This window comes from Cucurbita moschata, unplaced genomic scaffold (assembly GCF_002738365.1).
Source record: "Cucurbita moschata cultivar Rifu unplaced genomic scaffold, Cmos_1.0 Cmo_Scf00015, whole genome shotgun sequence".
In the NCBI taxonomy this organism is placed as follows: Eukaryota; Viridiplantae; Streptophyta; class Magnoliopsida; order Cucurbitales; family Cucurbitaceae; genus Cucurbita; species Cucurbita moschata.
The window spans coordinates 2,187,619-2,213,258 of NW_019268531.1; the positions used below are offsets into that span (position 1 = coordinate 2,187,619).

General features: G+C 38.6%; 6 protein-coding genes and 1 non-coding gene across 9 annotated transcripts; 1 reads left to right on the forward strand and 6 right to left on the reverse strand.

Annotated features, from left to right (window-relative positions):
* Window positions 1-748: 748 nt before the first annotated feature.
* On the reverse strand, window positions 749-6,298 carry LOC111453085. 2 transcript variants are annotated; one of them, XM_023094027.1, is made up of 5 exons: window positions 4,945-6,298; window positions 3,887-4,039; window positions 2,677-2,864; window positions 2,431-2,498; window positions 749-1,793 (listed from the first exon to the last, which is right to left on the reverse strand). In XM_023094027.1, the coding sequence occupies exon 5, from the start codon at window positions 1,774-1,776 to the stop codon at window positions 850-852; it is 927 nt and encodes a 308-aa protein (XP_022949795.1). In that variant the 5' UTR covers window positions 1,777-1,793; window positions 2,431-2,498; window positions 2,677-2,864; window positions 3,887-4,039; window positions 4,945-6,298; the 3' UTR covers window positions 749-849. The 2 variants fall into 2 exon arrangements, with proteins under 2 accessions (XP_022949795.1, XP_022949794.1); XM_023094026.1 differs by lacking the exon at window positions 2,431-2,498.
* An 86-nt stretch (window positions 6,299-6,384) lies between these two features.
* On the reverse strand, window positions 6,385-8,228 carry LOC111453082 (endochitinase-like). The gene is made up of 3 exons (XM_023094024.1): window positions 7,770-8,228; window positions 6,941-7,091; window positions 6,385-6,851 (listed from the first exon to the last, which is right to left on the reverse strand). Exons 1-3 carry the CDS (start codon window positions 8,197-8,199, stop codon window positions 6,485-6,487), a joined length of 948 nt encoding a protein of 315 aa, XP_022949792.1. The 5' UTR covers window positions 8,200-8,228; the 3' UTR covers window positions 6,385-6,484.
* A 2,433-nt stretch (window positions 8,229-10,661) lies between these two features.
* Window positions 10,662-20,225, reverse strand: LOC111453081 (endochitinase-like). Its single transcript, XM_023094023.1, has 6 exons — window positions 20,221-20,225; window positions 18,860-18,865; window positions 14,434-14,442; window positions 12,114-12,552; window positions 11,241-11,391; window positions 10,662-11,152 (listed from the first exon to the last, which is right to left on the reverse strand). The coding sequence occupies exons 3-6, from the start codon at window positions 14,437-14,439 to the stop codon at window positions 10,786-10,788; spliced, it is 963 nt and encodes a 320-aa protein (XP_022949791.1). The 5' UTR covers window positions 14,440-14,442; window positions 18,860-18,865; window positions 20,221-20,225; the 3' UTR covers window positions 10,662-10,785.
* TRNAS-GCU lies at window positions 14,400-14,481 on the reverse strand. Its single transcript has one exon. It is a non-coding gene; the product is annotated as a tRNA-Ser (tRNA).
* LOC111453083 (endochitinase-like) lies at window positions 15,040-16,915 on the forward strand. Its single transcript, XM_023094025.1, has 3 exons — window positions 15,040-15,493; window positions 15,581-15,731; window positions 16,431-16,915. The coding sequence occupies exons 1-3, from the start codon at window positions 15,067-15,069 to the stop codon at window positions 16,798-16,800; spliced, it is 948 nt and encodes a 315-aa protein (XP_022949793.1). The 5' UTR covers window positions 15,040-15,066; the 3' UTR covers window positions 16,801-16,915.
* On the reverse strand, window positions 17,565-21,200 carry LOC111453080 (isocitrate dehydrogenase [NAD] regulatory subunit 1, mitochondrial-like). Its single transcript, XM_023094022.1, has 4 exons — window positions 20,502-21,200; window positions 19,316-19,555; window positions 18,531-18,609; window positions 17,565-18,096 (listed from the first exon to the last, which is right to left on the reverse strand). Exons 1-4 carry the CDS (start codon window positions 21,051-21,053, stop codon window positions 17,822-17,824), a joined length of 1,146 nt encoding a protein of 381 aa, XP_022949790.1. The 5' UTR covers window positions 21,054-21,200; the 3' UTR covers window positions 17,565-17,821.
* Window positions 21,201-21,946: 746 nt separating this feature from the next.
* On the reverse strand, window positions 21,947-25,056 carry LOC111453079 (G2/mitotic-specific cyclin-2-like). Of its 2 annotated transcripts, none has more exons than XM_023094020.1 (10): window positions 24,814-25,056; window positions 24,611-24,728; window positions 24,463-24,519; window positions 24,328-24,379; window positions 24,109-24,234; window positions 23,880-24,029; window positions 23,482-23,793; window positions 23,306-23,404; window positions 22,426-22,607; window positions 21,947-22,354 (listed from the first exon to the last, which is right to left on the reverse strand). In XM_023094020.1, exons 1-10 carry the CDS (start codon window positions 24,869-24,871, stop codon window positions 22,198-22,200), a joined length of 1,311 nt encoding a protein of 436 aa, XP_022949788.1. In that variant the 5' UTR covers window positions 24,872-25,056; the 3' UTR covers window positions 21,947-22,197. The 2 variants fall into 2 exon arrangements, with proteins under 2 accessions (XP_022949788.1, XP_022949789.1); XM_023094021.1 differs by having other exon boundaries at window positions 21,947-22,342; window positions 24,814-25,055.
* Between the last annotated feature and the right edge of the window lie 584 nt (window positions 25,057-25,640).

The following is a 25,640-nucleotide window of genomic DNA, read 5'->3' on the forward strand; positions in this document are numbered from 1 at the left end:
AAAAAAAAAAAAAAAAAAAAAAAAAAAAAAAAAAAAAATCAAGTTTTACCTAGAATATTTATCAAACACAGTATATATGTAACAACCCAATTCCACCGCTAGCAGATATTGTCCATTTTAGCTCCTGATGTATCGTCGTTAGCCTCACAATTTTATAACGCGTCTACTAGGAAGAAATGTGAGATCTCACAATCCACCCCCACCCCCACCTCCACTCTCTTGGGGATCGGCATCTTTGTAGGCACGCCGCTCGGTGTCTGGCTCTGATACCACTTGTAACAACCCAAATCCACCCCCACCCCCACCCCCACCTCCACTCTCTTAGGGACCGGCATCCTCGTAGGCACGCCGCTCGGTGTCTGGCTCTGATACCACTTGTAACAACCCAAGTCCATTGCTAGTAGATATTGTCTGTTTTTACTTGTTACGTATCGTTGTTAGCCTCACATGCATCTACTTCAACCAGTGCCTTGTATCGTTCGGTGACTAATTCTAATACCACATACGCCCACATACGCCCACATACGCGTATGTTAGGGAGAGATGTGGGATCTCACAATCCCTCGCAATCCACCCACATACGCATATGTTAGCTCTAATACCACATCCCTTGCATCAAAACGTGGGATCTCACAATCCACCCACATACGCGTTATAAAATTGTGAGACTGACAACGATACATAACAGACCAAATATTTATTAGCAGTGGACTTAGTTATTACACTACACTTAAGAGTTTGAGTTTCGTACTATCAAAGAATGACGGGTTATATTTATCTCAGATAAAATTGTGACCACAAAGTGACTAAAATGTACAAGACTTTGGAATGTTTTGAGATCTCAACAATTCAATGAACCAGCATGTTAAGAAAACACACTCTATATTTAACTAAACATCTGAACATGCAATCCAATTCACTCTCTATTCCTTCAAAACTTGACGCCAATGTTCTAAGCCTTCTTTGTGCCATTTGAACTTCAGCTTTTTTATCATTGCTTTCGTTTTCTCTCCCATGGCCAAGGAGAGAATGGAGAGCAATATCCACACTCTCCAACTCATTTACTATTTTCCGTCCTTTCCCCGATCTCGACCTGATCGTGGGCATCAATTGTGAGACCAATGACCACCCGCTAGCCTTCCCCTTCGCCACCGACGTCGATAGGAATGCTAGAAGCTCTCCGAAGATGGAGATGCTGATGGTTCTTGCTTCTCTTAGCAGTCTGATAAGAGGCAACAAATCATGATTTGGTAGATCCAATAAAGGGAAGCTTGTTGTTCTATTACTTTGCATTTGCTTCAATGAACCGAGGAAGCTTCCAATGTCTTTCTTCGCTTTCCTTCGGAAGCTGAAGTGGGCACGAACGTGGCTTTCGATGCTCGAATCTGCTACTTTTCGACGTAAAGCCGATTGAAGGGTTTGTATATTTTGTTTCATCATAAGGATTATGTCTCTTGCAGAGCAACAAGAATCTATCAATATAACAGACTCAGTTAAAGCCTCTTCCACAAGCTTCCCCTCCTTATAGTGAACAAGAGCTTGCTGAGTGGAAGAAGACTGAACAAGCTCCCCAACAGAGTTATACAACTCTGCTAGCCCAACCAATGCAGCTCGAATCCCTTCGAGTCCAAAAGAAGTCGTTTTCGCATTGAAAGACGAAACTTGAAAGGATTTTAGGCTCTCCAGCAATGGTTCTGGCTCGAGCTCCACCCTCGCAGGCAAGCTAACCGATCTAACAGGCTGGTGGGCATCGGTGAATATCGATGAGATCACCATCCTTGGTGTGCAAATTGCTGAAACTCACAAGAGAATTGAATGGCTTGAGCAAAACCAACCAACATAACAGCCAATTTATATGGAAAAGAGAAGCTAACAAAGTCTGTATGCATGCATGTCAAAGCCACAGCGTTATAGACCAGAGGCTCAGCTCTGTTTGATTCTCTTGTAACAGTTTCAGCCTACAATCTGAGCATCTATGTCAAATTTTTTAATCAAATGCTCCACCAATTGGCCAACATCAAGCTCTGACAACAATATACAATAATAAAGTATTGAACATGTTGGCATAGTTGCAGGCCATAATGATACCAATGCCACCCTGCCTCCCCAATTATTGGGCTCTCCTAAACCCAACATAGTTTAAGATTAATCAAAATGAATAATCATGTGGGCGAAAAAAGAATCAGCTAATTCAAACCTAAATATTCTCGACCCATGTTTTGTCTCCACCCATGAAGAAGAATGTGCATAGAAATAAAAAGTGGCTACCCCTTTTAAATGGTGGCTTTGTTAATAGCTATAGCCATGAATCTAGGCTTACAATGAGCAAACATTGCTACTACCATTCCAATATTATAGTAATGTTTGTAATGCAGCAGCAGACAAAGGGCGGGGCATGCGGCTAACACAATGGGGGGAAGAGAAAGTTACCTAAAGAGCTGGTTATGAAAATCCACAAATGCTCATCAATCACTTTGTAAGAACTTTAAGAAGTCATTCTACAGTGGAGTTCTAACACAAAAATCAAGTAAACTATTGCTCTATAGAACACCATAATTTTCAGTTTGAGAGATAAAGAGTAAAATTTCTCATTATAACAGAGGGAAATGGCAAAAAAGAGAAAGTGGGCATGAGATTTTAAGTTAAGGGTTGGAGCAAGGAAGAGAGAAAACAAACCACATGGTCAAAAATTGAGAGAAGACAGTGAGGCCCCGGTCGTGGAGAGACGCCACGAGGGAGACATGAGAAGAGGTTCAGTCAGGCATTTTGTCGAACATGTGAAGGGCGCAGAGCGAAAAACAGAGCAAAAATCTTTACGGTAGCGGATGAATGTGGAGGTGCATGAATGTAATGCAATCCACTTCCTTCAAGGATAAGAATAATCAACGATTCTATTATCAGTCACCAAAAAAAATAATAATAATAATAAATAAAAGAACAAAAGAACGTAATTGTGTAATAAATTCATGAATTTATTGTTGGCTTCCATTTTTTTAAATGAATTTACAGCTGAATTCGTCAAAATCTTTTCATATCTTTATATTATAAACTATATAAACTTTATCCAAATTGTTCTGTCCCTCGGAAAGAGTAAAGTAAATTAATGAATATCACATTTGAGGTGAATCATATCCTATTAAAAAAAACATTTAAAAGAAATTAGAGTTACTATTCATACCAACAAGATTCAAGATAATAATCATTGTTGTTAAATCATACGAATTCTAAAGAGAAATATGTTTGGTTTAGAGTATTCATGTTCCATTTTTAAAAAAGATTTAAAAATGACTGATATTAGTTTATGAACATTAATAACCCTCTTAGCGTAATTAACGTGATTATATCACGAGAGATGCAGTGGAATGTTAAGGTCATTAGGGAATTCAGGTTCCAAATCTTGAACTTAGAACATTACGGAAACAAATATTCAAACAAATATTCAAATCTATATTTTTCAAAACTTCAATGTTAGAACACTAATGTTAAACGACTGGATCAATATGACACAGATATGAAGTACGGATGAACAGAGAGGGAGAGAAAAACGTACAGATGTACAAAATAATAATACTAATAAATAATAATAATTTGGTATTTATCAAACCATAAGGCTTGGCATTGCAATGTGGGTTCTCAACATTAAAGCCTGGCAATGAGTGGGTGTCTCCCAATTCTAGAGAAAAGAATCCACATGAATCAATTCCCTTTGACCACTCAAGATTATTATACAAATCATGTTTATTGCCCTAAAAATCACCCAGAATCTAGAGTTTTGTTTGTTTCTCTTGCAAAATTAATTGAATGTATTTTGTTATTAATACTCAGCACAATCAACTCAAACTCAACCTAAGTAAGTTAGCAACTCGACCCAAATCATAAATCATACCTTTTGAGATGAGTTGATCAACGTTTTTGGGTTCAGCATATTCTCCTGCCATTGCTTGAGCTATGAAAATTTACCCAGCAAGCTCTGATAACCCGGGCTAAACCACTTTGTTCACCAGCCAGCCAAATGCTTGTTGAGGTTGTTGATCCAGGCCTAAATCAGAGGAACTAGAAACGTGAGATTTGGCAGCTATCATCAGAACGAGTAAAGAAATAGAATTTGGTATCAGCTGCCATCAACATTGTCGAATACTTGATATTCTAATCCATTCCAAAAGTATAAATCTATAACCACAATTCATAACATTCGAGAAGACTTAAAGATGTCACTGCATTAAGCTACTAAAGCTGCAAAACTTATACCATATCGATTGGAGAGAGGAACGAGTGCCAGCGACGCTGGACCTCGAAAGGGGGTGGATTGTGAGAACACAAGTTGGTTGGAGAGAAGCACCGAACATTTTTATAAGGGTGTGGAAACCTCTCTCTAATAGAGGCGTTTTAAAAACCTTGAGGGAAAGTCCGAAAGAAACAACTCAAAAAGAATAAATATCTACAATTGGTGGGCTTGGGCTTGGGCTTGGGCTTGGGCTTAGGCTGTTACAATGATTATCCAATAAGAATATTCTTCTTCACAATTGTCCCACTCTTGAGGAAATGAGTCTGCATCAAGATTCTAGATCCAAACAAAAGTAGTAGCAGCGGGACCTTGGCTATCTACTATCTATGAGATCGGTTGGGGAGTAGAATGAAACATTCCTTATAAAGGTGTAAAAACCTTTTCATAGGAGACACATTTTAAAAACCTCGAGCAACCTAAAAGGGAAAGCCCGGAAGGAAAAGCCCAAAAAAGACAATATCTGTCCGTGGTCAATGGGCTTAGACCTGGGCTGTTACACTCATGTCCGTTCAGGAGAAATAAGAGGCACTCTTTAACGACATTGAGTAAAAGCAGAAAAATTTCAAATGGGGGAAAGGTAAAAGACTATGGAAAGCAAAAAAAAATCCAGAAATTTTCAAAAGATACAAACAGTTAATACGAAATGACCAAAGTTTTACCAGTTATATAGCATGGCTTTGCTCCCTCGCCTTCTTCAGTGACTTCAGTGTACTCTCCAACGTTGAATATGCAGCAACATCAGTCAGACTTTTACTCTCAACTGCATAATCAAACACTCGATAGGCTTCAGAAATTCTACCACTCCTGCAAAGCGCCCGACACCAATTGCCTCGCTGCTCCTGCCAAGTATCACGGTCATGCTCGTCCAAGGCGTGTTGTCCATTGCTGCATGCCCATACCTCGTCAAACCCTTTATGTTATTCCATGTTGTATTTGTCTAACATTGTATTTTCTGTTTGTATGACCATTCAGCGAAATCACGTCTCGGCCTACCAAACCTGAATCGCTTCAAAATGTACTCTAGGGAGATGCGACTAGTTGTCAAATTCTCCATACCCGAAAAAGTTATATACTACTTAAGCTATTGTGTTGCCTTTTACTTGTATGTTATATAACATTACTTTCAAATCCTCTCAATCTTGGTTTCAATGTCTCCTTCTAAATCTCTCCGTCCCCGTTTTCTAAAATCTTCTTCTCAAATCGGAGTGAGAGGTATGCTTGCCTACATTAACTGGACATACGCTACCAAGAAAAGTGGGATTGTGACAGCAAGCATACAATAAATCTTCATAATTGAGTTATAAACAAAGCAATTCAGCTTAAAAACCTCCTTAGCCAGCACACTAACCAACCGTGTCGCCTCACGTAGATCCTTGCTATTGCACACATTATCTATCAAGATAGTACAAGTAACAAGATCTGGCTTCGCGCCACAGCTACTACGCATTTCATCAATAAAACCATAAACAGTAGACAGAGCTTTGACATGCAAAGTTGTTTAACGAGATGATTAAATGTATAAGAATCAAGAGGCGACTCTATAGCTTCATCAACCAAACCTACCGAACAAAGCGAACGCACAGCAATATCCGTGGTTACCTTGTCAGGATTGAAGCCATTGTTAACCATGAAATTGAGAATTTGCCGAACCGAATCGAGAGACGAATCAGTACAGTACCATTCCCGGAGGTGGAGAGTAAGATATGAAACGTCGATCGATCCGATGAGGTTTCGTGGTGGTGACGAAGGAGCTGTGGAGCTTCTTGGCATCTGCAAGACTAGCCGATTTGAACACCGTCGGGAGTTTCGGCTTTCCAGGGTGGCCGGAGCTCTGACGCGAAGAGGTTTTCTGGCGAAGTTTTGGTGTTCATTTTTAATATAAGGAGCGGTACTCGCCGGACAAAAGCGGAGGCGCCGCCGGAGGACGAGGCGGTTGGTTAACGACCGTGGTGGAGAGAGCTGAACGAAACGATGGCGACAATTTCCCCATCTTCCAATTCCCCCGCGCTGATCGAACCAATTGTAAGGGTTTCTTACAGAAATTGAGATTTGCGTGGGAAAGTAAATGGGCCGTGGTTCGGCCCAACAAGATCACAAAAGATTTGAATGGGAACAACGAATTTCCCGTCTTTATTTAAATTTGAAGGTTACACCATTTATTAAACAGAGCAGCCATAGCTTTAGTGTAAGCGTAGCCATTTAGAAAGACCTTTGATTGTTGCAATCCAAGTTGTTGCCATAGCCAATGCCCAACAAGTCACAGTACCTCTTGTAAAACCCAATTCTATCAGCAACTCTGCTATCGGCACCACGCCCACACTCGAGCCCACCATTGATGATGTTGGTGATGACACCATACCCAGGCACTCTCCCGGCAGCACTGTCGGCGGCCGAAGGCTGCCATCTCCCAGTGATAACATCATGGCACGATGGCTTGTTTCCTTGTGGTGTCATCCAGAACCAAATGGCTGTCTTGAATGCAACAACCGCATCCGTGGCTACCAAATCAGGGTTGCCCAGCAAATTCAAATTTAGCGCCCTACCCGCTGGCCCGTAGTTGTAGTTACTACAAAACGTTTGATAATTTCACGAATTAGGATAAGAATTTCAGAATTTTGATAATATATTGTGTTATAGGAAGAACAGAGGTCTTACTGGGTTAGCTGAATTGGGCCACGGCCGTAATATTTCTGGCCAGCAGCGCATGGCCATTGCTGGTTTGGTGAGCAATATACGTCTTGGTTTCTCTCCCTTATGAAGCAATATCCCCACGCATATGGGCCATCCGGTGCGGTAGCCCACCCTCCTGCGCCACACTCGTTTTAATATTCATTTGCAAGTCAAAATTGCAACTTTTCAGAGAAAGAGAGTTTAATTTAGGGAATTTTCGTAAGGAATATATCTCGATTGAATCCCGCCTTTTGGGAAGCCCAGAACAAAAGTCATAAGAGCTTATGCTCAAAGTAGACAGTATCATAAGAGCTTATGATACTGTCTACTTTGAGCTCTTGGGAAATGAGGTTCGTGGTCCCTAATATGAGACCTCTTGGGAAATGAGGCCTTTTAGGGAAGCCTAGGACAAAGACCATAAGAGCTTATGCTCCAAGTGAACAATATTCTACCATTGTAAAGGTTCGTGGTTCTTAACATGGTATAGAGTTATGTCCTTAACTTACCCATGTCAATAGAATCCACAAATGTCGAATAAATAAGTTGTGAGCCTCAAAGTTGCAGTCAAGAGTGAGTGTTGAACGAAGGGCTATTTTGTTTTAGGGCTCTAGAGAAAGAGTCGAGTCTCAATTAAAGAGATGTTGTTCGAGGACTCCATAAACCTTAGGAGAGACTCTATAGTATACTTTATTCGAGTGGAGGATTGTTCTAATTTAAGAAATGATCGTAAATTTATAAGTAAGGAATAATCTCTATCGATATTAGACATTTTAAGTAATCAAAAGCAAAATCACGAGAGTTCATTGACACTAACCAGTGGTTTCATGAGAAGTTTGGCCGAAGAAAGCAGCGAGCTCCCGTTTACGAGTAGCGGCATCTCCAGTGGTACCAAAGGCAGGGAAGGATTGAGCAGCAGTAATGAAAGCATTGTATCTATAGAATCCATTACTGGGGCATCGAGGATCCTTGCTATACTTGAGCATTTGATTGTAAAGGGCTTCGTTGATGATACTTCCGACGCTGCCGCCGCCGCCGCCGGTACTGGGGGGTGGGGAAGGAGTGGAGCCGCCACACTGGCTCTGGCAATTGTTTTTACAGTACTCGTCGGTGTTGCCGCACCACCCGAACTGGCTGCAGCAGAGGCGATTGGGGCAGAGAGCGCCATTGGCCTGCCGCCCACATTGCTCTGCCGCGGCTCCCAAAACGAAGGCAAAGGCTAAGACAATAAGCGCATGAAGCTTCATTGTTGTTTGGTGTATGAGAAGATGAGGAAAATGGGAAGAGCAAGTGCAGTTATTTATAGGGAGTTTTCCGTAGAATTTTCAAACCCAATTCCAAATATTAAAATAATTTTGGATTATTGTTCACGATTGACCGCAACCTTGTTTATTAATGTCATATATATATATATATATATATATATATATATATATACATACATACCTAATGAGAATTCTCCTTAATTGACGGGAGTAATTGGTGGGGCCCACTCCGACCTAATTTGAATAGTCGTAAAATCATGATTAGATAAACAATTTTCGTTCATATATTGATAATAATTTAATTTTTATTTTAAAAAATTAAGGATATTTTTAGATAAATGGGGAGTTTTATTAATTTAGTCTAATTTTTTTAAAAATAATTATTATCAGCTGTGTTTGTATAAAATAAAAAATAGAAAATAAAAAAAAAAGTAAATAGATTAAAGTATTTGGAAAATAATGTTAAATTGTTGTGATTAATAATTACTAAAATAGAGGGAGTGTTGTAATTTGATTCTATTTGTTGATAATTTATATTTGTAAATAATTATTTAAAATATTATATCATATATATTTTCAGATTAAATTATATTTTGTTTGTTCTATATTATTGGTTAAATATAAGAGAATTGGGTGCATTTATTTATTTTACAAAAACATGATAGTTGAAATAGTGAGTGTTTAAAGGTAGAAAATTTATTCTTTTGATTTAATTGAATTTTATTTTATTAAATTAATTTTTTTTTAAATATCCATATTATTGCTACTATTATATGAATTAAATCTTACAAATTATTTTTTAAAACATTTAAGAGGGTTATATTTATTTTTTTAAAATAAAAACAAAATAATTATTTATTTATTTATTATTATAATTTGTCATTCTAGAAATTATAGCTTTAAAATTCAATCCATAGCTTTAATGAAACTATGACTAAAGAAAATTCAACATCTTAATTTTAATGTGGGTTTGAAAAATCAACTGTTGATAATATCTGGTATTTATCCATAAAACATAAAAATAATATTTAATTATAAATAATTGAGTGTAAAAAATAATTTCTCTTCAATATAGTATATAAACTTTTGATAATAATAAATTAAAGGGAATTTTTTGAAGGCTTGGGAATAAAAATAAAATAAATATAAAAATTGAGGTAGATGATATCATGAAAAATAAATTATGAATGTTTATTATTAAGATTTTAAATGATATTTGATATATATATAGTTTGTTGAAAAGTCTAGTGCCCACATTTTATTTGTAATATATATTAATTACACCTAAAAATTAAAATTTTTTTTTTTATAGCGTCCCAAGTTCAACTGTATTTAAAATTTAGATTCGACTCACGTACAGTTTTGGTGTAACAACACAAGCTCACTGCTTGCAGTACGTATATTCATCAGTCTCACATGTTTATTAAGAAAAAATTTCTACACTTTTATATAAAATGTTTTGTTCCATCTATTATGAATCACGACCCTCCATAATGATATGATATTGTACACTTTGAGTATAAGCTCGTGTGGTTTTGTATTTGGTTTCCCAAAAATACTTCGTAACAATGTAGATGTATTCCTTATTTATAAGCTCATGATCATCCTCTAAATTAGCCAATGTAAGACTCCAAAACAACAGTCGGTTGTGTCAGCTACGAAACTGAGCCTCCAATGAAACTGATCATTATAACTCACATCTATAAATATCTGGAGATTGGGCTATTACACCCTCCAACATAACTCACATCTATAAATAAATAAATAAATAAAACATTTTGAACCTAGATTATAGCCTCATTAATTACATAAAATCAAATGAAACACGCAAATTTATTAGAAAACTTATGTATATTAATAATAATAAATAAATAAATAATAACTAAATTCTGTAATATTTATTTAAAAAGTTAAAATAACTAAATTTTATTAGTAAATTTTGAAACAAAATTAATAGTTTTTTCTTCATTCGTATGAGAGAAATCCATTTAAAAAATTATATTTTTTTTAGAAAAATGAAGGGTGAAGAAGATTTATTAAATTTTAAAAAAAATTAAAAATTAAATCTATAAAATAATTGGAATATTTATTTATTTTATTTTAAAAAAAATCCTACAAGTAAATTAGATAAGAATTTAATGCATGCATGAACACATCATATTATTATTCTAATATTAAGTTATTTTTAGGGTCAAAGTTAAGCATGAAAAAAAAATTATTTGACTTTTCTAAACCCAATTTATATCCTTGCAAATGATTTTTAATTTTTCCCAGCCAACCTAATTTAAATTTTATCCAACTTGTTCGTAATTTAATAATATAAAATAGAGCTCTCGAGGTTAGAAATAGCATATAATAGTAATAATTATTTTATTATGCAAAGTCAAATTTAATTTATTTTTTTTTTTCGTTCTCCTCTCTGACCAACGTAGAATCTCGGACGCAAAAAGAAACCAAACTGATTTATTGCATAAAGATATGTGTGTAGACATTACACATAGCAAAACGGCCATAGTTGTCTTTTACAACATCAAAAAGACATTTTATTACATGGTATTATAAGATTAATTAGAAAGACCTTTGATTGTTGCAATCTAAGTTGCTGCCGTAACTGACACCAAGCATGTCGGAGTATCTTTTGTAGAACCCAATTCTATCAGCAACTCTATCATCGGGGCCATGTCCGCACTCGAGCCCACCGTTAATGATGTTGGTGATGACACCATACCCAGGCACTCTCCCGGCAGCGCTGTCGGCGCTCGAGGGCTGCCATCTCCCAGTGATAACATCATGGCACGATGGCTTGTTTCCTTGTGGTGTCATCCAGAACCAAATGGCTGTCTTGAATGAAACAACCGCATCCGTGGCTACCAAATCAGGGTTGCCCAGCAAATTTAAGTTTAGTGCATTGCCCGCTGGCCCGTAGTTGTAGTTACTAGAAAAGTTTGATCATTTAAGGAATTAGGATTAAAATCTCAGAAGATTGATGATATGTTGTGTTATAGGAAGAACAGAGGTCTTACTGGGTTAGCTGAATTGGGCCACGGCCGTAATATTTCTGGCCAGCAGCGCATGGCCATTGCTGGTTTGGTGAGCAATATACGTCTTGGTTTCTCTCCCTTATGAAGCAATATCCCCATGCATATGGACCATCCGGTGCGGTAGCCCACCCTCCTGCGCCACACTCGTGAGTTAATTTAGGAAATGATCATGAGTTTATAAATAAGAGATATATCTCAATTGGAATGAGGCCTTTTGGAGAAGTCCAAAACAAACGTACTGGAACTTACATTCAAAGTAGACAATATCATATCATTGGGTAGGTTCATGTTCCTAACGTAATATCAAAGTTATGCCTTTAACTTAGACATGCCAATAAAAGGTTGAAAAAACAAGTTGGGAGCCTCAAGGGTGTAGTCAAAAGGGTCGAACAAAAGGTGTATTTTGTTCAAAAGCTCTAGAGAAGGAGTTGAGGCTCGATTAAGAGGAGGGTGTTCGAGGTCTCCATAGACCTCAAGAGAGGCTCTAGAGTCTACTTTGTTCGAGGAGTCGAGCCTCGATTAGGGGGAGGCTATTCGACGTCTTCATAGACCTTAAGAGACACTCTACAGTCTACTTTGTTTGAGGGGAGGATTGTCGAAGATTGTTGGGGCTGTTCAGGATTATTGGGAGTGAATCCCAAGTTGGTTAATTTAGTGGAAGATCACGAGTTTATAAGTAAGGGATACTATCTCCATTGGAACGAGACCTTTTGGGGAAGCCCAAAGTAAAGTCGGGAGAGTTAATGCTCAAAATGGACAATATCATATCATTGTAGAGATCCGTGATTCCTAACGTTATAAGCAAGTAATTTAGAGAACTCAATATCAAAACCACAAGAGTTCTTTAACACTAACCAGTAGTTTCATGAGAAGTTTGGCCGAAGAAAGCAGCGAGCTCCCTTTTACGAGTAGCAGCGTCTCCGGTGGTACCGAAGCCAGGGAAGGATTGAGCGGCAGTAACAAAAGCATTGTATCTATAGAATCCATTACTGGGGCATCGAGGATCCTTGCTATACTTGAGCATTTGATTGTAGAGGGATTCGCTGATGATACTTCCGACGCCGCTGCCGCCGGAACTGGGGGGTGTGGAAGGAGTTGAGCCGCCACATTGGCTCTGGCAACCATCTTTACAGTACTCGTCGGTGTCGCCGCACCATCCGAACTGGCTGCAGCAGAGGCCATTGGGGCAGAGAGCGCCGTTGGCCTGCCGCCCACATTGCTCTGCTGCGCCTCCCAAAACGAAGGCAAAGGCTAAGACAATAAGCGTATGGAGCTTCATTGTTGTTTGGTGTATGAGAAGATGATGAAAATGGGAAGGGAAGTGGAGATATTTATAGGTATCATTTGGTGTAAATTAACATAAAATTAGGGAATGTTGGAGGTTGACCGTTGCCTTGTTTTTTTTTTTTATTAACGTCCATGTCTAAGTTTGAATGGTCTCACTAATTATTATTATTATTCTTATTAATTTCGAGTTAAAACACTATAATTGACCGCTGACTACTACCTCGGATCAATGGTGACAATGGTAAGGTTTAGGTTGGTTGCTCTAATGAGCGGTGGCGGCAATGCGGTGATTTTTATAGTAAGTGGTGGACAACAGCTAGTAGTGGTCAGTGGTTGTCGATCGCATCAGTGATGCAAATGAACGGTGAAGAGATTTAAGAGGGGTAATGTGAGGGTGTTTTAATCATTTTCAAGGAACCGAGTGGGTTAAGTTGGGTTCAAGTTCAGTATGCTTACGGTCGACTTGACCCAACCCAAACAATATATGTATAAAAATTTAGGGTTGACTTGATGTCTATTGTCGTGCCACCTTTACACGATTGCAAGCCTTCTCTTCTCTCTTACCTTCCATTTCTAAGATAGACAAAATCATATAGAGCAGTAGTCTATTCTAAAGCATCTAACTATTCGGTCGTATCTATGCATAGTGACTTTGCAATAACCACCATCGTCGTTGTTTTTAAGTTTATTTAAAAATAAAAAATAAAAATTGAACCCAACAATCCAATCGGAACCAATGAGCTGGGTTGAGTCGGTAAACGACCCAAAGAAATTTGATTATAATTCAATTCGTGACGATCATAAGTAGAAAGTTCATATTCTTCGGTCATTCATAAACAATTTGTTGGACAATATTCAACTCAGTTACCACAAAATATACGGATTCCAAAATCAATATTGTAATTAAGCAATCGTTTCTTTCGAATATCCGTTTCTAATTTCCAATCAACAACAGGAGATCTATAGGACATACACGAAGACATACTTCACAAGCAATGCATTTATCAAATTCAAAATGGAATCGACCGCGGAAACGCTCCGATGCGATTAATTTTTCCTAAGGATATTGAATAGTTACAGGCAAACGATTTGCATGGGATAAAGTAATCATGAAATCCTGACCAATGTACCTTGCAGCTCGTACGATTTGTTGATCATAATTCATGAACTCAGTTACCGTAGAGAAATAATTTTGGATTGGACTGAGTTACTGATTCAACCGATCTACATTTGAGTTATCCAAAAAAAAATATATATTTTAAAAAATATTAAATTAATTAGACAATTTTCCAAATTCAATTTCTTACTAAACACTCCTCGAATTTTTTAATTTATTACCATTCAAAATGGAAGTGTAGAGAAGTATGAAGACGGAAGCTGGCGGCTCTGAAAAGTCAAAGAAGGAATAATAATAATAATAATAATAATAATAATAATAATAATAATAAACTTAAATGATTGCGTGATTCCCGAAATTCCGGCACCGATTATGGATTCTAGATGACTGACTACTGGTCGTCCACTTCATCCTGAAAGGCGGCGGCGGCGGTGACGTGGCGGTGGAGATGGTGGAGACGTGCCGTGTTTATTTTTTTTCCTTCTCCAAATCATAGTTCTTACGGCTTCTTTTAGTTCTTTGTATATAGCCTTTGTTTCAAAAATCCGTTCAATATGGGTGGTGCGGCGCCACTGATCTCTACGGTGGAGCTGGTTGTCAAAACCAGTGTCGTTCCGGTGGTTTAGCCCCTCCGAGAGGCGGAGGGGACGTTGGCACGCTCATCGCCACCGCCATTTCCGGTGCTAAAGCGAAGCTTCTTATGACCGAAATATTTGGAAAAATAAAAGGAAAAAGAACGTCGCCTGAGAGATTCGAACTCTCGCGGGGAAACCCCATGTACTTAGCAGGCACACGCCTTAACCACTCGGCCAAAGCGACTGATGTTGCCATATTTTTAACCAAATATTAATCAAATTTAATATTTAATATTTCTTGAACTAGATATTTTTGTTTTTGGAAGAAATTTAATTCCATTTAAATAAAAATATATTGATAAGTTTGATTATTTTAAATTTTATTGCATTAATCATTTTTTTTTAGATAAGGTCTTATCTCAAATGGGTGGTTGACTTTGACTATATCGTCCTCTGAAACGCGCTCTATGATCACATTTTTTTTATCGAAAAAAAAATCGTCACAACTCAATTAGCTTAAAATAATTGTTAGATGTAAATTTAATAATTTATATGTCTCCAAATAATCTCGAGATTTGAATCTCTCCTACCTCCAACAGTGATAAACTGTCACCCATACTATGATCGTCTCCAACTTAGACTTATTATATACTTTTTAACTCAAATTAATTAATTTTGTAATTTAAAGTTAAAAGTTAATTAAGAATTTAATTAAAATCTTTAACAAAATCAACTAAATCTATGGTGGATATCTTTGATGATTGCAAGCGCACCAAAGGTTCCAATATGTAAAGAATGGTGGTGGAAAATTGAGGCAAAGATTTGAAGCATGAAGGATTATGCATTGATCTTCTTGTTGTTTCCTCTGTTGTTGTTGGGAGCCTCTGCTGAGCAATGTGGACGGCAGGCTAGCGGCGCTGTCTGCCCAAACGGGCTGTGTTGCAGCCAGTTTGGGTGGTGCGGCACCACCCGTGCTTACTGTGGACATGGTTGTCAAAGCCGATGTCGTCGTTCAAACCCGACTCCGAGTCCTAACGGCAGCGGAGGCAACATTGCTAGGCTCATTAGCTCTGCCACGTTCGATCAAATGCTTAAGTATCGTAACGACCCAAGATGTCCTAGCAATGGATTCTATAGCTACGATGCTTTTCTTGCTGCTGCTCGATCGTTTAGTGGGTTTGCTACTACGGGAGATGATGCCACTCGTAAGAGAGAATTGGCGGCTTTCTTTGGCCAAACTTCTCATGAAACTACGGGTTGGTTAGAATGATTTGGATTGACTTTTTAAGTGTTTAGTTATGAAAATAGATCGATGTAGAAGCTAAATATAAAGTGTGGTGTAGGAGGATGGCCAACCGCACCCGATGGTCCGTATGCATGGGGATATTGCCAAATAAGAGAAATCAACCGGGGTACTTATTGCTCGCCGAGCTCGCAATGGCCGTGTGCTGCAGGCCAACAATATTACGAACGCGGACCCATCCAAATCACTTAGTAATTTTTTAATCTCGTTTCTACTTTAATATAAGTTCTGGTAGTTTTGCTTTTGGATCCACTCAAAAAAATCTCAAGCATGAACCACATCCCACATCAGTTGGAGAAGGGAACGAAACATTCCTTATGAGGGTGTGGAAACCTCTTCCTAGTTGATGCATTTTAAAATTATGAGACTGATAGTCATACTTAACGAGCCAAAGCGAACAATATTTACTAGCGGTGAGCTTGGATTGTTACAAATGGTATCAGAGCCCGACACCGGGCGTTGTGCCAACGAGGACGTTGGGGTCTTAAGAGAGATGGATTGTGAGATCTCACGTCGGTTGGAGAGGGAAACGAATCATTTCTTATAAGGGTGTGGAACCTTTCCCCAGTAGATGCATTTTAAAACTACGAGGCTTAGTGATACCTAACGAGCCAAAGCAGACAATATCTACTAGTGGTGAGCTTGGACTGTTACAAACGGTATCATAGCTAGACACTGGGCGTTGTGTCAGTGAGGACATTGGGGTCGAAGCATTCCTTATAAGAGTGTGGAAACCTCTCCTTAGTATACACGTTTTAAAATCATAAAGCTAACGATTATATGTAACAGACTAAAGCGGACAGCATCTACTAACAGTGAACTTGAGTGGTTGTGGTTGTGTTGTGCCGACATGTTTTGAATGTTTTGAATTTACTTGATTTAATGATTAGCAACTACAACTACGGGCAAGCTGGTGGAGCACTGAGATTGGATTTACTGAACAATCCAGAGCTGGTAGCCACGGACGCAGTCATAGCATTCAAGACAGCCATTTGGTTCTGGATGACGCCACAAGGAAACAAACCATCAAGCCATGATGTTATTACTGGCCGATGGCAACCATCAAATGCTGATAGAGCTGCTGGAAGATGGCCTGGTTACGGTGTCCTTACCAACATCATCAATGGCGGGGTTGAATGTGGAGGCCGTGCTGCTAACGCCGTGGCTAGCAGAATTGGGTTCTACAAAAGGTACTGCGACATATTAGGCGTCAGCTATGGAGATAACTTGGACTGTAATAATCAGAGCTCTTTTGCCTAAGCGTTAAATACTCCGGTGTAATAAAATCACGAATATTTTTGTCGTCATAACTATGAGACATAAATATTTGTGACCTTATCTTAATGAAAGTAAACGTCTTTATGTACGTGATGTACCTTTGTAGTGTTTGTAATATTGGAGATGGTTGGGAGAGAAGTCTCACATCAGTTAATTAAAGGGTTAGATCATATGTTTATAAGAATCAGTATCTCCATTGGGATGAGATATTCTGGGGAAACCAAAAATAAAGTCTAAGTAGACAATATCGGTAGGAGAGTCGTGGTTTTTAACATGGCATGAGACTTATGCCCTTAACTTAGCCATGTCAATAGAATTCTTAAATGTTGAACAAAAAAGTTGAGAGCCTCAAAAGTGTAGTTAAAATGACTCATGTGTCAAACAGATGGTGTACTTTGTTTGGGAACTCCAAAGAAAGAGTCGAGCCTTGATTAAGAGGGAGACTGTTCGAGGGTTCTATAAGCCTCATGGGAGGCTATATGGTGTACTTTGTTCGAAGTCGAAGGACGATTGTTGAAGATTGTTGGGAGAGGAGTCCCACGTCGATTAATTAATGGGTTGATCATGAGTTTATAAGTAACACCATCTCTATTGGTACGAAGGCTCTAAAGAAAGAGTCGAACCTCGATTAAGAAGAGATTGTTCGAGAGTTCCTTAAGCCTTAGGGGAGGCTCTATAGTGTCCAGAGAGGAGTCCCACGTCAATTAATGAATTCATAAGCAACCAACACAGTCAATCCAAGTAGAGTAAAATTAAGATTGCTCTCTCTTCAAATTTTGCAAATCAAATACACCACAAATTGTTGTTATGAATCGAGATTATTGGAACAAGAAATGCATTCCCAACTCTGATGTGCTTGGGAAAACTGAAACAAATCATAATAATAATTCAAAGCCAAAGGCATATCTTCTTTCTTGATTCAGGAAACTGGGCAGGATTTTGACTACCCAAAAATGGTATAAATTGTTTATGAATGGTGGGGTAAGTTATTCTCCTTACTTGATCAATCTAAAGCAGCTATGACTGCATCAACAACCTCTTGAGTCGTGCTCTGCCCGCCGAGGTCCTTGGTCCGATACTTGCCTTCCGATATCACCTTCTTTACCGCTGTCTCTAATCGATCGGCAAAAGAAGGAAACTGGAGATGTCTCAGCATCATGGCAGATGACAAGAGCAGCGCTACAGGGTTTGCTTTCTTTTGTTCCACTAGTCTCTCATTCCCCACATTTCCTGCTGAAGCTCCTTGTTCAAAAACAGCGTGATCAGCACCAACATTGCCTGAACAAAGAAGACTCCAAATTGTGAGATCCCACGTCGAGAGGAACGAAACACTATTTATAAGGGAGTGGAAACCTCTTCCTAGCAGACGCGTTTTAAAACCTTGAGGGGAAACCCATAAAAGAAAGCTCAGAGAACCATATCTGCTAGCAGTAAGCTTGGATTGTAACAAAAATCAAGCAATATTTTATCTCCTACCTCATAAGAAACCAAAACAAAGCGACTCCAAGCAATATTCCCAGATACGGATCAAGGAAATAAAACAATTTCACCTTCTATCCATCTTAAATTTGTTGACATACAAGATGAAAAGGGCAAGTACTTGACATGATATGCCATCTGCTGTGTCTGCCTCAATTAAGGTTTCTAATAAAAACTTGAGAAATGCTAAGAAGTAAGCATTGAATCTGAAACTGTGAAAGATTTGAGCATACCTCCCGGCATAACTCCTGTTCCACCTGCTATACCAGCAGCTGTGTTTGCTACAAGATTTCCATAAAGATTGGGTGTCACCTGCAAAATTATATCCAATCATAATCAAATATCATCTCCTACTTTCCAAATCTGTGATAATCAGAATGTAACTTTTCTATGAAAGGATGTATCAATCAATGAAATTAGTAATCCAATTCCCACCCCCAAGCTTTCTACCTCCTTCCTCTTTTCCAATAGGCAAGGAAGGCAAGGAAGAAAGAAAGGTAGGTGTGAGATCCCACATTGATTGGAGAGGGGAACGAAGCATATCTTATAAGGGTGTGGAAACCTCTCCCTAGTAGACATGTTTTAAAAACCGTGAAGCTGATGGCAATATATAACGGGCTAACGCGGACAATATCTGCTAGCTGTGAGCTTAGACTGTTACAATAGAAACCAGCAAGAATGCTGGCCCCCAAGAGGGTGGATTGTGAGATCCCACGTTGGTTGGAGAGGGAAACGAAACAGAAAACTTCTCCCTAGTAGACACGTTTTAAAACCATGAAACTGATGGCGATATGTAACAAGCTAACCCGGACAACATCTGCTAGCGGTGGGCTGGGGCTGTTACAATAGGAGTGGAGAAGGGAAAAGGTAGCAACTGCCCCGTCTCAGTAAGACATCATCAAATGATATTTGACCGTTGGAATCACCCAACCACTTCAAAATGTGAGCACAAATTCGCTTCATATTCTTGGCCATGTATTAAGACCTTACAATGTGATTCAATTGTACAAGTGCATACCATAACATCAAACTGCTCAGGCTTTGAGACAAGTTGCATGCAGCAATTGTCGACAATAACTTCATTGTACTTGATTCCAGGATACTTTCTGGCAACCTCTCGACAAGATTCTAGAAACAGACCATCTGCAAGCTTCATGATATTTGCTTTGTGCACGGCTGTAACTTTCTTTCTGTTGTTCAGGTAAGCATACTCAAAAGCATATTTAGCAATGCGCTCAGAACAGAACTTTGTAATCACCTGGCAATAGAGTGAGTATGAGAGACAAAGATACTAAGATAAGGGGGAAAGAACCTTCTTGTGGCAAAATTTAACCAAGAATTTGAATGATTTCAAGAAGGGCAAGAACAGTACAAAGAAAATGCAATGAAGAAGCATTGTTTCTCAAAATAGAAAACTAAAATTGAAATTCTTATCAAACGGGCATAAACATTCTCAGTCACTCAAAACCAGCTATTATCACATCATCCTCGCTATCTAATACTTGCCACGCTCTGAAACATGGTTACATGCAAGGAGAGCACTTCACGTTTGCCTATACATGTACTGTAACATCTAAATCATAAAGTATCGTTCAAACATGCACCTGGAACGTGTATATATTGATAGAAAAAACGAGCATCATTCATCAGAAAACAGAAAAAACGATTCGGAACCACGAATCATCACAATGGTATGATATTGTCCACAAATGTATTGATCAACCCCTTAATTAACTAACGTGGGGCCCTCCCCCAACAATCCTCAACAATTCTCCCCGTGAACAAAGTACATCATAGAGCCTCCCATGAGGCCTATGGAGTCCTCGAATAGCCTCCCCTTAATCGAGGCTCGACTCCGAACAAAGTACACATTTTATTCTACATTTTAGGATTCTATTGACATGGCTGAGTTAAGAGCATCACTTTGATACCACGTTATGAATCACGAATCTCTACAATGGTATGATATTGTGTACTTTGAGAATAAGCTCTCATGACTTTCATTTTGGTTTTTCCAAAAGGCGTCATCCCAATGGAGATATATTCCTTACCTATAAATTCATGGCCAACTCCTTAATTAGCTGACGTGGGACTCGACTCAACAATACTCAACAAAGACTATAGAAGCTTGGAATTGTGAACATGGTAACTCAATTAGGGGATCAAATTGAAATAATTAGCATTGCGCGTAAAGACAAAAGTACCTTGAGGCTTTCCACGACGCCAGGAACTACCTCGTGCTCCAAACCAGCGTACTCACCCTCTGTATTCTCCCTAATCACAACAATATCCACATTCTCATGCCTTGTAGGAAGCCCAGGAAGATTAAAGCAATTCACAAGCGACGCATAGAGATCAAGCTCCTTCCTCAGCTGCACATTCAGCGAACTCACACCACCGCCAACAGGAGTCACCAATCCTCCCTTCAAACACACTTTATTCTTCTTAATCGAGTCAATTGCTTCTTGTGGAACCTTCTTCATGTCGCCATGAACCTCAAACTTCTCGAAATACAAAGGGGCGTGCATCGCATCCATGACTTGCTCCACAGCGCCGGTAACCAAGGGGCCAATTCCGTCTCCGGGAATCAAGGTAACGGTTCGGGGAGCGCCGTCTCCAGGTCGGGGCATGTAAGTGACGGATCTATTATGAGCATCGATTGGGGATTTGAAACATGAGAACAAAAGAGCAGGACTATCGGAAGCGGAGGATTTGGAGAGAAGCTGCTTGAGGATAGGTACGGATCTTCGAGCCATCGCTGGAAAAGAGTTGTCAGAGTCGAGCTGTTTAGGGTTCCGGCGGCGTGACGGTGGTCTAACAATCGCGATAGATCATTAGAGGGACGCCGGAGAGGGTGAAGAACAGCAGGATGAGAAAGTCCAAAGGGAGAAAAATAAAAATCAGCGTTAGACAGCCAATAGAAAAGGAAGGAAAGGGTGAGGTATTTTCCAGAGCGGACAAGATCACTGGATTTTCGTGAAACTCGTACTACTGACCAATCGTTGACTTGCTTAATGTCGGCGCTATCCGCATAATGTCTCTACAATTTAGGACTCATTTCCTCATTTATGCCTTCAAACCTTTTTTTTCCCTAAAAAACGAAATTATGGAATTAGAGGTTTTTTATTTTTTATTTTTTTTAAAAGTAGCATTAGGATTCTCGTTCCTAATGACCCGATAACACAATAGGCTCAAAAACCACTAGTTCTAATTGCGTTATCGACACTATACTATGCACGTGTAGGTACTTCTTCCGCAGGCTACGATTGTAACAGCTCATACCCACCACGCAACAGATATTACTACAATCCATCTCTTTGGAGGCCTAGTATCTTTTGGCACATAGTTCGATGTCTGGTTCGATACCATTGATAACAGCCTATGGAGGCCCAGCATCTTATCACACACTGCCCCGTGTCTAATTCTAATACCATTTTTTACCACTCAAGTCGGTGCCCAGTAGATACGATTTTCTTTGAGTTTTTCCATCCGAAATGAGTGGAATTCAAATGCTTTTAAATGGGCAATATAATACGAGTTATAATTCAAGTTATTTAATTTGATATTATTTTTTTATTCAAAAAATGTAGTGAAAAATTAATTAATTATATTATTAACAATAAAAAAATATTAAAAATAATATTGAAGGTGGAATTTTAGGCCAGAAGGCCAATATTATTCTTTGTCAAAGAAATTATATGGTTTGGGGTTTGTCATCTCAATGATGAATGAAGCCTAAAGTGAACAGACAATTAAAAGAACAAGAAATCTCCGATATTCTTGGTTGCGCTGTCCCCGCCGCCGCCGCCGCCGCCGCCGCCCAAATTTTGAACATTCATGTAATGTTGTTAGTAAGAACACAATGCATGTTCTGTTCTGTTCTGTTCTGTTTTGTGGCTATTATTGCTGAGTCTGCAAAAGAAAGTGTGCAGGTTCACGTTTTGCCGTGTAGTTAAATTTTGATGTACAGTACTTCCTATGAACTCCGGTGAGCTTCCCGGTCGCCGCCTTTTGATGAAACCCCACCATTAGTCTCGAGCATTCTCTGCAGCAACATCCGAGGTCAGCTAAGCCCCATTAAACCAAATACCAAAAAGAATGGAGAAGAAAATCAGACAAAAACCGTACAGGAGCTGCTCTTCTGAGTAGCTGGAATGCCACTCGCATGTCCGGCTCCAACAACACTCCACTCCGGCAATAGTACATTGAGCTGTATATGTCGCCGCCGCTGCTAGCAACGACGGTGGGAACCTCAGCATTTCATACTCGACCAGCGAGAGTTCGATCAAGAAGAACGCCATCAGCTCGAGCTGTTCCCATTAACAGAATTCTTAAATTTACCAACTTTGTCCCACGTCAAAATTTTGTTGATGATGGTTAGGAGGAAGGTTCATGAGTTTATAAGTAATGAAAAGTATGAAGTATTTGAATAAATTAAAAGTAAAATCATGAAAGCTTAGGTTAATTGTGGATAATATCATATCATTGTTGAGATTCGTGATTTCCAACATGATTTCATAATCATGTCCTTAAATTGGCGATATAAATAGAATCCACAAATGTCGAACAAAGAAGTTGTAAGCCTCGAAGGTGTAGTAAAAAAGTGACTCAAGTGTCGACCAAAGGATATATTTTGAAGCCTCGAAGGTGTAATAAAAAAGTGACTAAGTGTCGATAGGAAGGTGTACTTTCCAGAGAAAGGAGTCGAGCCTCAATTAAGGGGAGACTATTCGAGAGCTCTAAAGGCCTCAAGGGACGCTCCATAGTGTACTTTGTTCGAGGGGAGGATTGTTGGGAGGGAGTCCCACGTGAGCTAATGTCTTTACAAACAACAAAGAATCCATCTTCATTGTTACGAGATCTTTTGGGGAAACAAAAAACAAAGCCACGAGAGCTTATACTCAAAGTGAATAATACCATACCATTGTGTAGATCCGTGATAACTAACAAATTTATGGCTCCACTCCGTTTTAAAATGGCGACTAAAAGAAAAAGAGAGAATCTTTACCTTTTTGTCAGCTTGAGCAGCCTTAAGGAACCTTTGGAGGAAGACAAAGGGTGTGGGAACAGACATGTTAAACTGCAAACAGTTCAACATCACTGTCTCCTGCAAGAACACGACCACTTCAGTAAATTTTTTCCCAGAAAGATCTGATAGAATGAGAGCAAAAAATGGAGGAGTACCAGTTCAAGAACTTCTGTTCTAGAGTAAGCTTTATCAGAAATAAGAATCAAATCACCCACAACAGGGACAGAAACTTCCTCGTACTTGCAAGCCAACAGCATAGAAACCAAACCAACCAGCTGAAGCTTCTTTCTCACTACTGTTTTTTGTGACAAAAACCTGTCTATGAGATTCACAGTAAGGAACAATGTTTCTCCCATCAGATCAAACTTGTCGTGCACCTCTATAAGCCAATCAATCAATATAGCTCTCATCTTCTCATTAATATCAATTTGTTTGTTCATGTAATTTGGAGGAACACAGCTTGAATTCTGCACCAAACATAACTCAAAAGCTGTAAACAATGAAGAGATCATCCCTTAATGAATAAGCCAAGAGAAACCAGACATTTATTTACCTCAATTTTTCTGTAGTGTTCATAGAGATCGTCGACATACTCGACAACCGCAAGCGGGTTCTCGGAATCGACACTATCGATGTCGATTACCGGGTCGTCGGCATCGGCGTCAGCGTCGTCTTCTGCAATATCCTCCATTTCAACCTCCTCCTGTAATGCAAAAGTTGTTCATATAACTTGAAGGGAGACAGATTTGTGGTATTGGCTATGATAAAGTGGGATTTATTACCATTTGGCTTGGTTCTTGAGACAATGATGGCTCTGGTTTCTCCAAGAACATGGGAACTGGATGGTCGTTTTCTATGGTTTTGCAATCTTCGTCTACAAATATGGAATGCCCAAATGCATTATTTTCCTGCCCAACATGAACAAACCCTAAAGATCAAAAGGCGAGTGGTTTTGATATCACATAGAGTTCTTGACAAAGAACAGAGGAGAGAATCCTTACTTGGGAAAGATGATGAAGCTGTTGGCTACTCGCGATTTGAGCAGCAAACTTTCTGAAAAAGACAACATTTTCAAATTTCAAAACGACCCTTTTGGTCTTTTCTTTTAATGATTCAAAAATCAAAACAAAACCCACCTCGTAATCGGTCTATGAAATGGATCAACCTGCTTTTTCTCGCAGATTTCTTGCTTTCTAAGTCAAAAAAGGGGAAAAATTGGCACGAAATTCAAGAACAAATTTGAATGAACTGGAAAGAATTTAAATTAGATATGTATATACATACCCCGAGAGGCCTCTCTTGTTAACAACACAAGGGTAGGCTTGATTCACCACAGAATTTTTATTAATATCAATAAGAGCCCTCCGATTATTAGCTCTCCCTCTCTCCTCCAACCCTCCTCCTAAAGAACAGCCATTCAATCATCAGAAGTTATAAATCAAAAAATTTCTCAATGTTCAAGAACAAACAGAAGAGATTTAGCAAACCTGGAAGAAACCCAGTGGGTTTGATCAAGTTGGGATTATTCTCATCGGAAAACGCCATTGATTCCGGTGAACAGAAAACAGAACAGCCCAAAACAAGATCTAGAAGAAGAAGAAGGAGAAGGAGATCCTGGAAGCAAAATCCGTCAAGATGACCAAATGGGTATTGTTAAAAGAAGCATCTAAAACGTCCCAGTTGAGAGTGAAGGAAGAGGAAGCCCGAGGAGGTTTAATGGGAGATAGTGTTCGTCCAGAAAAGGTATATTAATTAGACGACATGTATTTTTCAAAAGCAACGGCTAGTGAAATGTGTCCGTTGGATTTGAGTGTGTGGGTTGTCCAATGCGAAAAAGAGAAGACTTTCCCTCGGGTTTGTCCTAACAACGGTCACCTGACCTTAGCCCATGTGACCTTTTTATTTTACCACATCTCATTTCAAATTAAGTCATTTTTTTACATTTCACCCCAATTTTAAGTTAAATTACAAACATAATTTTTAAACTTTTTTATTTACTACTTTAATTTTATCTTAATTTCAATCTAACCCTTTTCGTTCGATTAAATTTTATAAATTATTCCTAAATTAATTTTAATTCTTAAGAACTAATAGAATAATGTCTGGTAAGGTCCGGTAGAAAAAAGTTTGGAGATTTTGGAAGGTACAATAACTATGAAAGGTCGATAATTTATCATTTATGACGTGAAAAATAATTAAAATAAATGTAAATTAATTTAAATAGTTACGGTACTATAAAATATATATATATATATATATATATATATATATATATATATATATATATATATATATATATATATATATATATATA

Coding starts and splice junctions, on each gene's coding strand:
- LOC111453085 (XM_023094026.1), bottom strand. CDS start 1,776: ATGGTGATCTCATCGATATTCACCGATGCCCACCAGCCTGTTAGATCG.
- LOC111453082 (XM_023094024.1), bottom strand. CDS start 8,199: ATGAAGCTTCATGCGCTTATTGTCTTAGCCTTTGCCTTCGTTTTGGGA. Junction 7,092..7,769: donor AACTTCTCATGAAACCACTG/GTTAGTGTCAAT, acceptor AGTGTGGCGCAG/GAGGGTGGGCTACCGCACCG. Junction 6,852..6,940: donor GGCCCAATTCAGCTAACCCA/GTAAGACCTCTG, acceptor AACGTTTTGTAG/TAACTACAACTACGGGCCAG.
- LOC111453081 (XM_023094023.1), bottom strand. Junction 11,392..12,113: donor AACTTCTCATGAAACTACTG/GTTAGTGTTAAA, acceptor AGTGTGGCGCAG/GAGGGTGGGCTACCGCACCG. Junction 11,153..11,240: donor GGCCCAATTCAGCTAACCCA/GTAAGACCTCTG, acceptor AAACTTTTCTAG/TAACTACAACTACGGGCCAG.
- LOC111453083 (XM_023094025.1), top strand. CDS start 15,067: ATGAAGGATTATGCATTGATCTTCTTGTTGTTTCCTCTGTTGTTGTTG. Junction 15,494..15,580: donor AACTTCTCATGAAACTACGG/GTTGGTTAGAAT, acceptor AGTGTGGTGTAG/GAGGATGGCCAACCGCACCC. Junction 15,732..16,430: donor GGACCCATCCAAATCACTTA/GTAATTTTTTAA, acceptor TTTAATGATTAG/CAACTACAACTACGGGCAAG.
- LOC111453080 (XM_023094022.1), bottom strand. CDS start 21,053: ATGGCTCGAAGATCCGTACCTATCCTCAAGCAGCTTCTCTCCAAATCC. Junction 18,610..19,315: donor CTGAGCAGTTTGATGTTATG/GTATGCACTTGT, acceptor ATAATTTTGCAG/GTGACACCCAATCTTTATGG. Junction 18,097..18,530: donor AACAGGAGTTATGCCGGGAG/GTATGCTCAAAT, acceptor TTCTTTGTTCAG/GCAATGTTGGTGCTGATCAC.
- LOC111453079 (XM_023094020.1), bottom strand. CDS start 24,871: ATGGCGTTTTCCGATGAGAATAATCCCAACTTGATCAAACCCACTGGG. Junction 24,729..24,813: donor ACCCACTGGGTTTCTTCCAG/GTTTGCTAAATC, acceptor GCTGTTCTTTAG/GAGGAGGGTTGGAGGAGAGA. Junction 22,608..23,305: donor CTGCTCAAGCTGACAAAAAG/GTAAAGATTCTC, acceptor TAATGGGAACAG/CTCGAGCTGATGGCGTTCTT.